This window comes from Anopheles cruzii, chromosome 3 (genome assembly GCF_943734635.1).
Source record: "Anopheles cruzii chromosome 3, idAnoCruzAS_RS32_06, whole genome shotgun sequence".
NCBI lineage: Eukaryota > Metazoa > Arthropoda > Insecta > Diptera > Culicidae > Anopheles > Anopheles cruzii.
In genome coordinates, this window is record NC_069145.1 from 11,217,155 (window position 1) to 11,233,127 (window position 15,973).

Genomic DNA, 15,973 nt, shown 5'->3' on the forward strand with positions numbered 1-15,973 from the left:
GTTCCCCTAATGGTTTCATTACGTCAATCTCGTTTTATCGGAGGCAATCTATTTTTTTTTCGTCGTTGCTTTACGACCACCTTTTAACCTCACATTTTAAGGGTGCCCCAAAATTCTGAGCCGCACCTCGTCGTAGTCCCGCCGTCGGATCGCACCCTTCCGGTGCGAACGTGGATACTCCACTTTTTAAATGCGACCGGCCGCGAGCTGGCCGCTGTTTCGCAGAGAACATCGACACAAATTCGCTTGTTATTAATTCGTCGGTGGTCGCTTTTTGGCGGCTTTCGCTACCTTTCACATCTTCAAGTTTCTTTTTTGCCCATTTAATCGCCTCGCTATTACGATGTAATGCGAATTTTTATTACCTCCGCTGTGCGTGTGTGTGTGCGAGTGCGCCCTTTGCCATTTCCTTTGGTCCACCTGGCCAGCGACTAGGGGTTGCCCATTCTGCGGCGATCCCTTCAAAAGTAAACACCTTACTCTCGGGCAATTAACAGCTGCGCGTTCTCGTGCCTTTTGCGCGGGGCTGAAAATACTGTTACGTGAGGTGGTTTGGATTTGCTTTTTTGGCGATTTTTTTGGGGAAAGCAAAGAACACGTAAAATTCTTGTGGATTGTGGTTGGCTGGCGTATCATACACCGCCACATCATGGAGCGCACTTGAAACGTCATTAAACAGAATTTGCGTGCCAAGCATTTTGTGCAGTTATTTCCTTTCTCTATTCGTGAGTATTACCTTTTGCCTACAGTATTACCCATCTCACCGGTCGGTCCCATTAGAGTGCTGCTCGTTAACGCCTCCCGGCGCTTTTACCTGTGACTGTCGCCTGCAAGGTATGCAGTACGCCATACATCATTCACTCCGTTTTGCTGTGTTCAGCTTTCTTCGTCGCTCGTTTCGTTCAAGGGTGCTAAATTTCATCAGCGATTCGTGGGGCACACGGGGGTCCTGCAGTAAGTGGAAGCAGTAAAGCAAAAATAAATCATCCTCAGTACCCCGTAGCCATTCTCTCATTTCGCGCCTAGCGTTAGCAAATTGGTAGCATGTGCAAAATTAACGCAACATTAATCATATTGTTGACTTTTCTCTCTCTTTCTCTCTCTCTCTCTCTCTTTCGCTAGTCGGGAACTGTTCGTGTGGACACCATAAAACACGGATCGAAGAACCAACCCCGGGGGGCGTTGATGCCGGCGTTGACATAGGTCACACTCATTAGCCCGGCCTCTGCAGCCTCTCGATCCTCTTTGCGATCATTGAACCCGGAACGGCAAACAAACCCAGGCTGCCTTGCCAGGCTACCCAGGCAGGAAGCAGGAAGAGGTGCGTCAGACACGCCACCGAAGTAGGATCAACAGCCGGCCGGCCAGCGGCGTAACAACATCTTGCGATCAGCAGCAGCACCAGAGTCGCGAGTCGCGAACGTGACAAGATAATGAACCAGCGAGGAGCCGAAGGACTGCGTAACACGATCGGAGCGAAACTTTCAACGCGCACATTCGCGGCCCTACGTTAGAACGGGCTGGTGGTGGCCATTAATCACGAAGACTTCGGGCCTCTGCCCGTGTTGCACCAGCTTTATGCGCGTAATTAGCTGTAAAATGTGCAAAATGATGTGAAACGGACCACGGGAGACCAATGCGATCGGCGCAGCAAAGCGAAGGAGGACGGCCGAGACGGCCTCCCGCGGGCAGCAAACAGTTGGCAGGGTAGCAGCAATCGGCCCGAATTGGCGCAGACTGGCCGCAAAGCCGCCAGAGTATCGTGTAACCCCAAGAAGCCAATGTTTTTCTTTCGTAGCGCGGGGCCGCGGGTTTGACAGCTTGTTGTTGTGACGAGTGCGAATCCCCGCACCATGCCCGGGACACCCCCGGTGCCGTACTGAACCGATATTCGATACGCGAAACTGTGATAGGCGCGATACCGCACCCGTTAGTGTGCGCTAGTGGAAAAAGTGTTCACCCAGTGTTCGTACTTTGCCGTACCGAAACATGAAGTTCCAGTGGACAGTGGTTTTAGGGGTAAGCTCCTCCGGGTGCCGCAGCAACCAGCGGCTTGCGCTAGCCGTGTGCTCGCTGGTGATCGTCTTCGGCACGATCATGCTGGTGGATGCCCAGGGTAAGGGTCGACCGGATCGGTCACCCGCCACCGGCGGCAGTGTGGCCCATCGGGAGGAATCACCCGCCGGGTGGGACCAGGCCCAAGAGGGCTACCATAGCACCCAGCGCCGCAATCAGCGAGGTGGACATCAAAATGGCCGCCGGCGGCACCATGAGTTTCGGGCGTCGAAGAATCGGCGCGTACGGGCCCCCCAGGAGGGTGGCCGTGGGCGGATGAAGAAACGGGGCAGCGGGGTGATCGACAACATTCTGGCCCATGACGCCATCGGTGGTGGACCACCTCCACAGCCGCCACCGCAGCTGGCCGATCTGCGGCAGACGCGCGAACGCAAACCGAACATCATTCTGATCCTGACCGACGATCAGGACGTGGAGCTGGGATCGCTCAACTTTATGCCGCGCACGCTGCGGCTGCTGCGCGACGGTGGGGCCGAGTTCCGGCACGCCTACACGACCACCCCGATGTGCTGCCCGGCCCGGTCCTCCATCCTGACCGGCATGTACGTGCACAATCACATGGTGTTCACCAACAACGACAACTGCTCGAGCACGACCTGGCAGACGACGCACGAGACGCGCTCGTTCGCAACGTACCTCTCGAACGCCGGCTACCGGACCGGGTACTTTGGCAAGTACCTGAACAAGTACAACGGCTCCTACATACCGCCCGGTTGGCGCGAGTGGGGCGGCCTCATCATGAACTCCAAGTACTACAACTACAGTATTAACATGAACGGGCAGAAGATCAAGCACGGGTTCGACTACGCCAAGGACTACTACCCGGATCTGATCGCGAACGACTCGATCGCGTTCCTGCGCCAGTCGAAGCAGCAGAACCACCGGAAGCCGGTTCTGCTGGCGATGAGCTTCCCGGCCCCGCACGGACCGGAGGACTCGGCGCCGCAGTACAGTCACCTGTTCTTCAACGTCACCACGCACCAGTAAGTACCGCGATCTGACAAGTATGGAAGGTTCATGGAACCAAGTTACCGCACCATGTCTTTTGCCTCATGGCTCATTTGGCTTTGGCTTGTCGGTATCTGTATTAACGGTTTCACCAGGTTTAAGAAGCTTGTGATACACCACACCTTTCTGGTCCCACCAGACACACAGCATTGTCTTTTTGCCGAATCAATCTGGTTTTGCAGTCGAAGTTGATGATTTTTCGGGACTGATCCATGACTTTTTCTTTTGAGAAATCTCAAAATGAATCCGCTTTCCATCCCCAATCACTGGATCTGATGGAGAAATGACTTCCTTTTGTACATGGCGAGCAAAAGTTCACATTTGGTTTTTCGGTTTTCCTAAAGATTTAAGTTCTTGTAGTTCAGCGTCCTCGACCTTTTTTGGAGTTCTTCGACGCTCTTTGATTGTTAATTAAAAATCGCCATTTTTAAATTGTATAAACCACTTCCAAGCTCCACGAAGCAGTGTGGTCTTTCAAAAGCATGATCACCATTATAATGTTGTCAAAATAGCATAATGAGAAGGACCAAATTGACAGATATAGCCAATGTTTGCACAATCCGCTTTCATTTGTGTAGACTTGGTACTTTTCAAATCAGGATCTCTACTAGGGCCCGCGGCGCATCATGTGGGGCATTCATCACACGGGTTTGATAAATCTGTTTGTTGACATCTTCCTGCGTATCTTCAATCTTCAAATGTTCGCCTGTGATAAACATCTCCCCTGGCAGTCAATTACTTATCGACTGTACTCGGGTGACAATGAAGTCGGCAGGCGTGTGCTAAGGAAGATATCTCTATCTACCTCGGTGATGAGTGATGATGCTACTTTCGAACCGTGTTGCGTAATCATTTATCACCTTCCCGCTCACGATGCCGCTCACCGGTTCATGATTCAATTATCACAATCGTTTCATCTCCATTTTTATGAACGCTTAAAGTGTTCACACTCTTTTGTACAACCCGTGCCCGTGGCTCGACAGGTAGGACTGGGATCATAATTAATGTACCCAAAATTATCACCCATCAGGGTAGGTTTTCAGTTGGGGTTTATGCTCACTGTTGTCGTTTGTTTGCTTAACTTTTAACGGTGGACCCCCTTGAAAGCGTTGCTTAGCGTTAACAACACTTCGCTCTGTATTCTGGCGTGTCGGGACGATGAGCTGAATCAGTTATTTGTTGTCACACTCCATCGGTCAGCTTTATCGATCCAGACAGTAAGGGCATGTACGCGGACGCAACGGCTCATCAATAATCCATGAAATAGGAAAATAAATGCCATCAGCGCCGGTGTCAGTTGGAAGGCGGAGTTGTTTACAATTATTGATTTTATTAGCTTGATTGCATTCCGCGGGCCGATGCGCCGATTTAAAATTCTAATTTATTATAATAAATCAAAGGATAAAAAAGGCGGTGCCGAAGCTTCGTAGGACACACCGGGAAGCTCCCGTCGCGAAGTAGTGACCGGCGCGCAGTTCGAGTACTGCGCTCGCAACTAACGCCACTCGCTCGTAGAACATTGTTTTACGGCCTATTGCGCCACATTAACTATGCACGAATGGTGTATTGCTACAAACCGTTGCGCCGTACACTTGTGAACACCTTCGTGCAGTTAAAGCACCGCCGACCCGACCGGCGCGCTCGGCGTCTTGTGGACCATAAATCACTCCGGACGAGCCTTGACACCGCGCCGGCGGTGCCAACCTGCCTGTCCGGGCCCTATCGCCCCGTCAACGCCATCGGGGGCGGGCTTAGTCAGGCGATGGCAAATTAATTAATCGATCTCACGCCACCGTCCATTTAGCCGGCCAGGGGTCCTACGAAGTACCACCATCGGCAGCAGTAGCGGCCAGCAGCAGTAGCATAACTGCTATGAAGGAAGGAAAAAACGTGCCCCGCTTCGCCCGTTAATAATGTGATAGTATTTATTTATTTACTCTGTCCGGGATATTGAACAGCCACCGATCGGCCCGGTGTGGACCGACTCTGGGCCCTTAGCGCGGGCGCCTCGCGTCCACAATGGGTCCACTGCATTATTGAAACACTCGAAACTGAAACTTAACTATGCATACGATTTGCATACGAATGTGCGGTGATTGGCTCCGTCTCGGAAGGATCGGCCAGAGGCTGGTTGTTGCAAGTGGGATGAAATTTATGGCTCACGCGCTCCGTGGCGTGCACTGCCGTCGATTGATGGCCGTCGCGGACCAACTCACTACAGCATCGACGGACAAAAACGCGTGGTGTTCTGCTACGGAGCGCAACGGTAAACGGTTACGGACGGATTCTATTCGTTTTTGGGGGGAGGTTCACAGGTCGTCCTGAACTAGTTGCGCACTAAAATCAAGCAACGAGCAAATAAGAATGGCGCATATTGGCGGTACAGAAAGTCCTCACAACATCATGACTATGACTATACAGGTAATGGGTGATACTTTTGAAGGAGGGAAACTTGAAGTTTTATTTATTTATGTGTTTTCTTATTTCGTTACAGTAAAAATGAGCGAAATAAAAACTGCCGACTAATCGTGCCATATTAAAGCGGTCATCCTTTAGATAAACTTCAGTCCAGAGGGCGCATTTGCAATTACTATCCACCGACACGATTACATAAATAAATTGTTTGGTCATAAATGTTGTTCGTTAGTCACTTATCAAGCGCTACCACTCCCGGTGATAAACGCCATTTATGCACCGTTGTCGTTGCTATGTGCAGCGGATTCTCATGCAAAGAATAAAAACTGATTATGGAAATCTTTTTCTCGTATGTGGCTCACAAGGTTGAGTCATTTTTGAACTCCGCAACAGTGGCGTTCAGGAGTAAAACAATCCTGTTCGACGATATCAGAGGAAATGTTCTTTCGTAATTCGCCATCAAAGGGTTCCTGTTTATTTGTCTGAATCATGCACTACATTCTATTGTTTCTATGATTCGTGTTGGAAAGTGACTTACAGTCTTATCCTTCCGTCTTTTTTCTTATACCTAAAACAAGGTATATTTCATCGCTTGGTTGTATAAATCAACACGGCATTCTTCATTATGATTTCCAACCACTTATTGTTAAGGAGCGTGTTTTGGAACAAAAATTTTCGGTTTCAGAAAGGTTTGGTTCTAATTTAATGTTTATCCATATCATATTGTTGTCATATTGTCATCACGTCTGTACAACATTCTTCGTAATGGTGCTTTCGTTTTACTTAACACAAGAAGTCAAAACAATTTACTTTTTGCTTCCTACTCAGTTTTCTTTTATACGCTTTGAACAATGCAATTAGAAGATGCTGCCCTTGTGGTCCGAAATTTTCGATAAATGGGTGTTCATGCTAAGAGAACATTCTGAGTTTCAGCATCATGCACAATAGACGGGGGAGAATCGCTATGTGGTCTATCACACGCCATGGCGTGTGTTCAGCAATTGGCCGTAGCAAACGGAACGAAATCGATCTAGGCCGGGCCCGATGGAGCCAGAAAACGGAAACCAAAAACGAATCGAAAACCACCACCAGCGTGGCCATGTGGGGACAATTATTCCGTTCTTCCGGTCTATTACTCACTCGTCCGGACCGGCCGTACCGGGGCGCTGCTGGACCGTGGAGAACTTAATTGAAATTAATCATATTTTGCGGTCTATTTGTTCATCGTTTCGAAGTGTGTCTGCATGGCGGAATGAAGAAGTACTGGGCATCTTCACTGTGGCATCGCGAGATGGGATCGAAACAGGGCAAATTGATGAGGATAGTGCGGGAAGATTGATTCGAGACCATGGCGGAACTCTACTTCCGCGGGACGAATTCCGATATAAATGCCCCGTTTTGTTTTCGCTGATGTCAGAAATTTGTTGTTCTAATCGCATGGTAAAGGAGTGTAAGGTTTCTAGTACACATCGTTAACGTCCAACGATAAGAGCATCGTACAGTGAGACTGCAGTAAATGTCCCTTGTTTAACCTCTGGAGAACGATAAGTTCTCGTCGCGGTTCAGCGAGCACTTACGGGGGCACCGTTTAGTGATCATAAATCAGAAAGTTTCTCAACCATATAAATGAATAGAATTTATCGGTTCGGTATGTTGGGAGGACACGGTGGCTGTTAGATGGGAGGACAACATCATTCATGACGGTGATGCATCTGTTTTGTTTTGCACCATTGAATGTGTAAAGCATTATTGTTGCATTTCAGAAGCATGAATAGATGCGGGTTCGGCAGTATGTGGGTCGTGTGTTTTATACTGAGCCGGAAAACTGTTGTCGATGTTTGTTCCCTTTTTAAATATTTTAATTCTATATTGTTTACAAACCTCGTTCGCCCACAGCACACCAGCGTACGATCACGCACCGAACCCGGACAAACAGTGGATCCTCCGCGTGACGCAACCAATGGAACCGATCCATCGGAAGTTTACCGATTTGCTAATGACGAAGCGCCTGCAAACGTTGCAGAGCGTTGACGTGGCAGTCGAGCGGGTTTACCAGGAGCTAAAGACGTTGGGCGAGCTGGAGAACACCTATATTATCTATACGTCCGATCACGGTTACCATCTCGGACAGTTCGGGTTGATTAAGGGCAAAAGCTTCCCGTTCGAGTTCGACGTGCGGGTTCCGTTCCTGATGCGTGGTCCTGGCATCGAACCCGCCACGATGTAAGTCACGTAGAGTTGGCGTTGTTTATTGTCTGAAACTTAACATTTTCTTCGTGCGATTTTAGTATTGACGAAATCGTCCTCAATGTGGATCTGGCACCGACCTTCCTGGACATTGGAGGCGTTGCTCCACCGCCGCACATGGACGGCCGAAGCATTCTGCCGCTGGTACTGAACCGACACCGCACGGTACTGGACAAGTGGCCCGACACATTCCTCATCGAGAGCTCCGGTCGGCGGGAAACACCGGAGCAGATTCAGGAACAAAAGCAACGCGCAGCAGCCGCACGCTACAGTGCACGGTTCAACCTGTTGAACGGGAACGGAACGGCCAAGAAGCTGGAACCGGAAGTGTTGGTCGAAAGCAGCCGTCAGTCTACGTTGAGTGCCTCCAGCGTACCGGGACTCGAGCACATCGACACTGGCGATCGCAAAGAGTTGGATTTTAGCTCTCACGAGCACGAGGATGATGAGGACGAGCACGACGAGGACGAAGGTGGGTAAAGGGATTTTGAAAGTTGTTCCGAAGCAGATTTGATTTGATTTGACAGATTTGAGATTTGATTTTTGTTCGCTTTTGACGTTATGCAGATGATGATCACCATGCCACAATCGAAGGTGAAACCGATACGTTCGATCAGAAACAAGGACGCGAGCTTCCCGAGGACTACGTGATCGACCATCAGGAGGCGCATTCTTTCGACCGTAAGCAGGAACGGAGGCGTTGAAAAGAAAAAGGTGTCACTTCTTTACTTTCTCTCGTAGAATCACCACCCCAGCACGACATCCATCAACAAAACCAGCAAAGCTTGGACAACCATTTGACGCCGTTCCGCTCGAAGATGGACCGCCTGAACACGGAGTGTGCCGATCCGGCTCTGCAACAGAACTGCGTCCCCGGCCAAAAGTGGCAGTGCACCAGCGAGGACGGCCGGTGGCGAAAGCACAAGTGCAAATTCCACGGCCAACTGCAGCAGCACCTGGCGGAGATTCATAAGAAGGCGGGCCCATCGACGAACGGTCGCAATTGTGCCTGCTTTACGCCGGACAACTTTTTCTACACCAAAATCAAAACCAAACGCGATCACACAAAGTGGCAACCGGCGGCAACCGGTGGTCACCGAGCGGTGCATCACCATCGGCGCCGCGTCCGTCAGAAGCGATCGATCGCGGACGAGGGCGACGAGATACTGCTGATGGAGGCGAAAGGACCGGCGATGGAGTCCCTGTTACAGATCGCTGCTCAAATCGATGATCTGCAGGTGGCACTGGCGCAGTCGGAGGAGAGTGAAGGCGGCAAACGGACCAAACGAGATGCTAGCTCGCCGTCACCGTCCCTGCACCACCTGAAGGGAGTGGTCCACGAACTGCAACAACAGCTAACGGAAATAATGGAGATGATTGTGGAAAATGCCACCCAGCAGAATGATACGGTCGACGCGCAGGAAGGGCACGGGATCATGGGCGGCACTCCCTCGAAGCGTTGTTTTGTAGTGACCGCGGATCGCATCAACTGCACGAGTGTCGGTGATGAGCAAAGCTGGAAGCGCAGCCGCATGACGGTGGATCAGTTGATGCGCGTGCTGACCGAAAAACGAAACGAACTAAGAAACTTCAAACGAACGCTGCGTGTGCAACGGCCTTCCGGTTCCCAGGGAGAGGACTCGCAGCTGGAGGAGGACGGCGAAGAAGAGGGAGAACTGCCTGATAGTGGCCCCATCGAGCCCCGTTCGACGTCTACCACATCGACGGAAGCGCCATTAACGTCCTCCAGCACGGTGGGGCCTTCGAAGGTGATGGAAACTACCGAATCGGGGGACAATAACATTCCGCGAAGGACTTCGCACGGAGGAGTAGTTCGACGACCTCCGGGAAAGTTCCCCAACGGCTACGGACATCGACGAAAGGTTGTGAAGCCCACGCCAGCCATTGTGGAGGAAGACGACGGCAGTGGGCCGCTGATTGATGCGAGTTTATTTGCCACGGAAAAACAACCCGCGCTAAAACCGGCCAGTGGCCAAGGCTCCCTCAATCGTACCGCTCATGGAGGAGGACGTCATCGCGGGCAAAACCAGCGTACGCCGCCCCGGGGACGCCATCGGGGTGAAGGTGCGACCGTGTCGACGTCCACTACCACTGTTTCAACGACCGAGTGGGGGGCCAATACCGATGGTCGGTGGGATGTGAGGAGCGAAGAGACGCAAAACACGTCACGAACTAGTCTCGAAGGAGACGACACTTCACCGGGGACAATGTCAAGCCGGGAGATATCGAGTACGACCGAAGCGTTCGAAAACCACCACTCAGTCAGTGAGGAAAATAGTTTCTCTCAAAATGCCATCGATGCGACCACAGCATCGACGACGACAACCACGCCGACGGCAGACCAAAGCACGGCGCTCTACGATAGTGGCAGTGGCGGTAATCGCAAAAATGTGGTCGATCGTCGTAAGACGGTCGGCAAGGATCGTCCTTCCGGCGTAAACAGGACCCTGGAGACGCCGTACAGTGGCAACTCGGTGCAGCAGAACGCGATTCCGACCGCGGCCATCGATACTACGCTGCCGCCGACCGAGTGTTATTGTGCCGAAGAGACGGAAAGGTAAGCTAGCTTGCAGTTGATGAGTTGTAGCTCGTATGCTGATATACTTTGTGCCACCCGTAGCCCACAACCGGACGAGAAGGAACTGGCCCGCGAAACACGCCGTCGGTTGAAGGAAGAACGCCAGCGAAAGAAGGAACGGAAGCGCATTAAGAAGGCCAAAATGGAGAAGGAGTGTCTGTCGGAGCGAATGAACTGCTTTAGCCACGACAGCAACCACTGGCGGACGGAGCCGATGTGGGACGATAAACCGTTCTGCTTCTGCATGAACGCCAACAACAACACGTACAGCTGCCTGCGTACGATCAATCAGACGCACAACTTCCTTTATTGCGAGTTCACCACCGGACTGGTGACGTACTACAACCTCCGGATAGGTACCGTCATTCCCGGGCAGCTCTTGGTAGGAAGCCGCGATTAACTGATGTCTATCCCCTGCCTGTTGCAGATCCTTTCGAGACGCAAAATCGCGAGTCATCATTGACGGCCGAAGAAAAGGTGGTGCTGCACGAGACTCTGGAAGAGATGAAGCGTTGCCGGGGTAAGAGTTGCACCTTGCCAAGGTACCAGGAACCGAACGCGCTACCGGAAAGTAATCTGTTGCCTCCGGCCAACGGGTTTGGTACGGTTGGCGTACACGCTGGTAGCCGCCAGGGCAGCGGAAATACACCGTACGGTACCGGAAACGGTGGAAACCGCCGGAAGTATCACAATCACCGTGACCATTCAATTCATGGAGGTAAGTGGGCAATGCTCCGTACGCCTGTATGTGTTCTATTTCGTCTCTTTTCTGTCCTGTCTCGCTGTGTAGCTAGTGGCGTTGGTGGTGGGCACTATCCGGTGGACTTCGATGGTAGTCAAACGTTGGCGGGAGGCGTAGGTTTGGGAGGAAATGGAAAGAAGAAACACAAGTAAGACCAACGACTGGCTGGTCGGTGCAGGGCAATGGCTAATCTAACTTCTCTTCCATTATCTATTTTTTTGGGGCTCTTAAGATACGGAAAACGGAAACATCACCAACAGCAGCAGCTCAACAACCGCCGACCGTTTGGCGAGCTAATCCCGCCTCACGAGAACGACTTCAGTTTCGTGGGGACGGCCCCAAATGGTGCAACGAAACGAAACCGAACCAGCCGACGCCCGGTTTGGCACACGATCTACAATGAGTAAACGCGGCCGCAGGGGACCATCGAGTGTAGCCGTAGGGAACGGCGGTAGGGATTTCCGGCGATACTGCGGTTTCATCGCTAGAAAGCGCTAGAGAAGCAAGCCAAATGAACAATTCGCTGAATGTTTCGGACCCTAAAGGGCCCGGCCCTGCACAGATGCCAGCTCTCCAATGATTCCACTTTATGATACACCGTTTCCCCTCGGGTTTCGCACTGTGGTCTTATACGGTGTTTAGTCTAACCCCGCCAATCTGTGAGTGTTGTTTGTTTAGTGTTTAGTACCTCTCTGTTTTCCGTGTGATCCTGGTCCATGATTTTAGCCTTTTTTTTAATGAAACACCTGTGTACATTTATCCGTATAATCAATTTTGAAACACTTACACTATCTATCGGTCACAAGCGTCGGTTTACACTGCCATTCCAATACAATCGCACGGCGTAGAAAAGAGAAGCGCACGTAGGAAATAGTAATCTCTCTATGCTCTGCTCCTGTATTGACAAGATGTTAGAAGTTGCTACAAGCTTCACGAGCCCTCAGCGCGGAAAGACAGACAGACAGCCAGACAGGAGGAAGCTTTAATACTACTTTTAGTACCGTGGCGCACCATTAGCAAGCTTTTTGTTAGGCAAAAACGGGAGCAGCTTCGGGCAGCTCAATTGATTTTTATTTAGATCCACAGAAGGTCATAAAACAAGTCCTATTCCGTTTAGAGTAACGAGAGAGAGAAAACCGAAGCCACCCAGTTTGTTTTTATACCATTTGTCGAATTATTTTAATTTAGTAAAATGTTATTTCTCATATGTTGCATATGGGAGAGTTGTTGATTAAATTTTGCTAATCGAACGTCAATCTTGTCACTTTCTTTAGTTTGTTTTTTTTTACATCCAGGCTTGCGGGCAGCTATACAGATAATAATATAGACTATGCTAGACAGGTTATTGTACATTTTTGCACAGTATCACACGTGATCGTTAGGCAGTCTACGGAATAGAAAAAGACGCTGGGTCGTCTAGAAGTTGGTACCTTTTAAGTATTCACGAAAGGGCACTATCGGCTTTTGTAAAATGTATCCTACTTCGGCCCTTCAAACGCTTGTTGCCAATACGGGCTGCTACTCGAGAATATCGCTAGAAGGACTACATTCAGAATGCTTACAGGCAATCTACGGTTGTTTCTTCGATTTTTCTGATCAACAACCCTTAGTGTGACGCGGCAGCAAATATGCAGAAACCATATATTTATTGCTTTAGCATCGTACACTTATGATGAAGCTTTATGGACCGCAAGGTTATCGGTTTTGGGGAGAAACTGTATCGTGCTCAAAAAATGGCTCCGAAAATGGCTTGACATAAGCCATACTCCCGACAACGCAAGCAACACAAAACGACGACGAGTGAAGATGAGCAAACAAATAATCGTACGGATAACATAAACAATATGATAGTAGTGCTGTATACAGAATAGTGAACATAGAAGAAAAAATTCCTCGACAACATAACTGTCGAGACAATCGAACAATGGTGGGTTAGCGTTTTATTCACGACAACTGTTTATGCTATTCTATTGTACTTTTAGGAAGAAGGCTCTTAGAAAGATTGACAAAATCGCATTTTAGCACAATCTGGGCTAAATATGCACCATTCGATTCACACGGTTGCGAAAGTTTCGTGTCGTTCTCTGCATTCTATCATCGATCGAACCTGAAGGCGGATTAAAATGCGGTCAACCGGTAGGAGCTTCCGATCTATCTTTCACTCAATCCACTCCATTAAATAATCCGCAGGCGATTATCACAATTTAATTGCCACAGGCAAACTTCGCAATAAACGATCCGATTTGAACCCGTCGCGGCTGCAGGTCTCGTAATCCGTAGTTGTGGAGCCAACCCAGCCGACAACTCGTTACATCGCAAAACAATCGAATGGGAATACATTGCAGGTGAAGAAGGTACCCGACGTACGTTAGCTGGCTTCACACTTAATCCGCCATCGATCCTCAGCGAATCTAGAACACTACGCCGATTTATAAAAGAAGTGATCTCTGTTTCGCTTCACGTCTTCGATCTTCACACCAATATGGTGGTGGTGATCATATGACGTCAAGAAGCACGCCTTGAAGCGTCTGTTTTTTGTTACTCCCGTGTTCTCTTTGCAGACGAAAGAACGAATTGATGTACCATGAAGTGTGGACCAATTTGGCGCTCGCTAGTTTCCTGGTGGAGGGCATTACATTCGACGACTTCCTCATGTTGGCCTCGTCTTCGTGAAGTTCTGAACTTAGTTTGATGAAAATCGAATTATTATCTAACAGCCCCTCGGGGGAGAGACCGGTGCGTGGTTCAGTGTCAGCATGGCCGCCGCCCAATGCCGCACCAGCTAAGGACCTGCGCAGAACGACGAGGGTTGAGCAAGCCCTGAGCAAACCTTCGCAGGGTGTTGCATCACACAGCGCAACCAGCGTTTGGGGCGGTACTTCCGCGTGGTTCCGATGGTTCCGATGGCACAGTTTCGTTGACAAACGGAGGCAAAGTAGTTGTGACCTGGTGCCATTCAGCACGAATCCTCCTGCAATCCTATTAATTGGTTGACAACGGATTGTGTCGTGTCGCGTGACCTAAAACTGGCGGTACCACGTGCTGAGGGGCGCTTTGCCGGGGGGCTGTTTCCGGGAGGCGTCTGGAGGCCATGTTGTGGAGTGTATCCGCACACACCACAAACGAAGGTCAATATCCCCGGCAACGTGCTGCTGATGCAATTTTCGGTTCTGATTTCTACTGTCCAATCGGTAACACCACGTGTCCCAAATTCTGCGCAAAGGTTGCGCTCCTTTGCTAGGGCTTCCGCGCTCGTCGGTGCGTCGGTAATAGGCTTAACGAGAAATGATGCGTGTCTGTTGTGATATGCCAATGTTCGCCGGTACTGAGTCGTAATTATCTGCGACGTAGGTTAGCGTACAAGCGTCAACAATCTGGATTAGGGCGAGCGTAACGGTGACCATTTGTGATCATTGTAAGCTTCATCAATATTCTAGTATCTCAACCTATCTGAAACATACGGAAAAATGTTTCTCCTTGCGACGTGATCATTACGTGATTTATGTTGCATTTAGTGATCGCTCCGGTAATGAGCTTTCGGATGTTCTCACGACGGCCGTTCGAAGACGTGTGTTGGTTGATTTATGCACAAATGTCTGTTCTGCGTAGTCCCGCTTTGTGATTGCTACCTGAGCTTAATAACGCCATAATAGCGAGAATTCCATATCCGGACAGGAATGTAGATTGGGAGTTGATTAACGACTCTTATCATGCGCGCTCCCCCATCATTTTCACCTCCATTTCAGCTCCGGCAACCTAATGAGGCACACTATAAAAGTGCTTTGAATAGTATTGCCCTCCACAACTATTGTAATTGGTCGCATTGTTGTGGTACACGCCAACGGATGCGCTGCTACCGTTACCCAGAAAATCAAGGAAACGATCATTCGTGCACTAAAGACTAGTTAGTGCCAATTACACTAGTCGATTACTATCTGTAAACATCTTCATTCCCATTTTCTCTCGTTTAGGTTAAAATCAACACAACGTGCCGTCATCACTAATTAATGGCTGGTGCAGTGCAACGCGATAGCTTTTGCTGTAGTTCTCTAAATTTTTGTAAATGTTAAATAAGCCCTAATCCATTCCTCAACCATGCTGTTAAAGGAAGTTCCGGCCATAAAGCTGTACGACAAACATTACTGGGCCAATGAAATGAGTCGTTGAGCCGATCCGCGAGCCACGTGGAATCGAATATCAATCGAAGATCACACGATCCGCGTGGGGGGCTCGGAGTTTGCGTAACCTGAGTCCCACACAACCCGCATCCGTGAACAGTCAACGCAACGACCGAGCGTCTCCATCACCGAAGTCGTAGTAGTCGTACTCAATTCGGCGTAGTCATCATCATCGGGCCGCACCATCATCGACGAGCCGACCGCGTGCGTGACAGAACTAAACCGGCGGCGTCGGCACCGGCTTACGGTGTGTGTGTGTGTGCTGCGAGCACCAAGGGGACAAACCAAACGGTCCGCGTGCGCGCATGTGTCGGTCGGATTTGATAGGCACCGTTCCGTTGCGGCGGCCGGTCAGTCGTAGAACAAACACCGCGCGGTTCGGGTTGGCACTGCACTCTCTGCGTAGGGCCCCTATCGGTTCCGGGTACAATCGCCATCGGCGACGGAAAGTGTGTGCAGCGCTAGAACGGGACCGACAGAGAGAGTGGCGGATGCGTTATCTACGGTGCGTGGGCCAGTTTTAATCTACCACGCAGCCCGATTGTGGGACGCTATCAGCGCGCGCAGGCATTGTCTGGTAATCGTGCACGAGTCATCCTAGCTCGCTGCTGCCGTAGTCGCTCTAAATACGTCGCCCGAGAAGGACTTTGCCTTTCAGTGGATCCTGGAATCGGAGGATAGAAGTGGCTTATTGGTGGTCAGTCGTGC

At 50.2% G+C, this 15,973-nt stretch overlaps 1 protein-coding gene across 1 annotated transcript; it reads left to right on the plus strand.

Moving 5' to 3' along the window:
* The first annotated feature begins 2,085 nt into the window (after window positions 1–2,085).
* Window positions 2,086–12,751, plus strand: LOC128275736 (extracellular sulfatase SULF-1 homolog). The gene is made up of 9 exons (XM_053014345.1): window positions 2,086–3,059; window positions 7,396–7,722; window positions 7,788–8,218; window positions 8,314–8,427; window positions 8,488–10,324; window positions 10,388–10,701; window positions 10,773–11,063; window positions 11,136–11,235; window positions 11,320–12,751. Exons 1-9 carry the CDS (start codon window positions 2,098–2,100, stop codon window positions 11,492–11,494), a joined length of 4,551 nt encoding a protein of 1,516 aa, XP_052870305.1. The 5' UTR covers window positions 2,086–2,097; the 3' UTR covers window positions 11,495–12,751.
* Window positions 12,752–15,973: the final 3,222 nt, after the last annotated feature.

Bases quoted from the DNA above. Each gene is read 5' to 3' on its own strand.
- LOC128275736 (XM_053014345.1), top strand. From the start codon at position 2,098: ATGCTGGTGGATGCCCAGGGTAAGGGTCGACCGGATCGGTCACCCGCC. The intron at 8,428-8,487 runs GTAAGCAGGAAC...TTTCTCTCGTAG, and splicing joins GGAGGCGCATTCTTTCGACC to AATCACCACCCCAGCACGAC. The intron at 10,325-10,387 runs GTAAGCTAGCTT...TGCCACCCGTAG, and splicing joins TGTGCCGAAGAGACGGAAAG to CCCACAACCGGACGAGAAGG.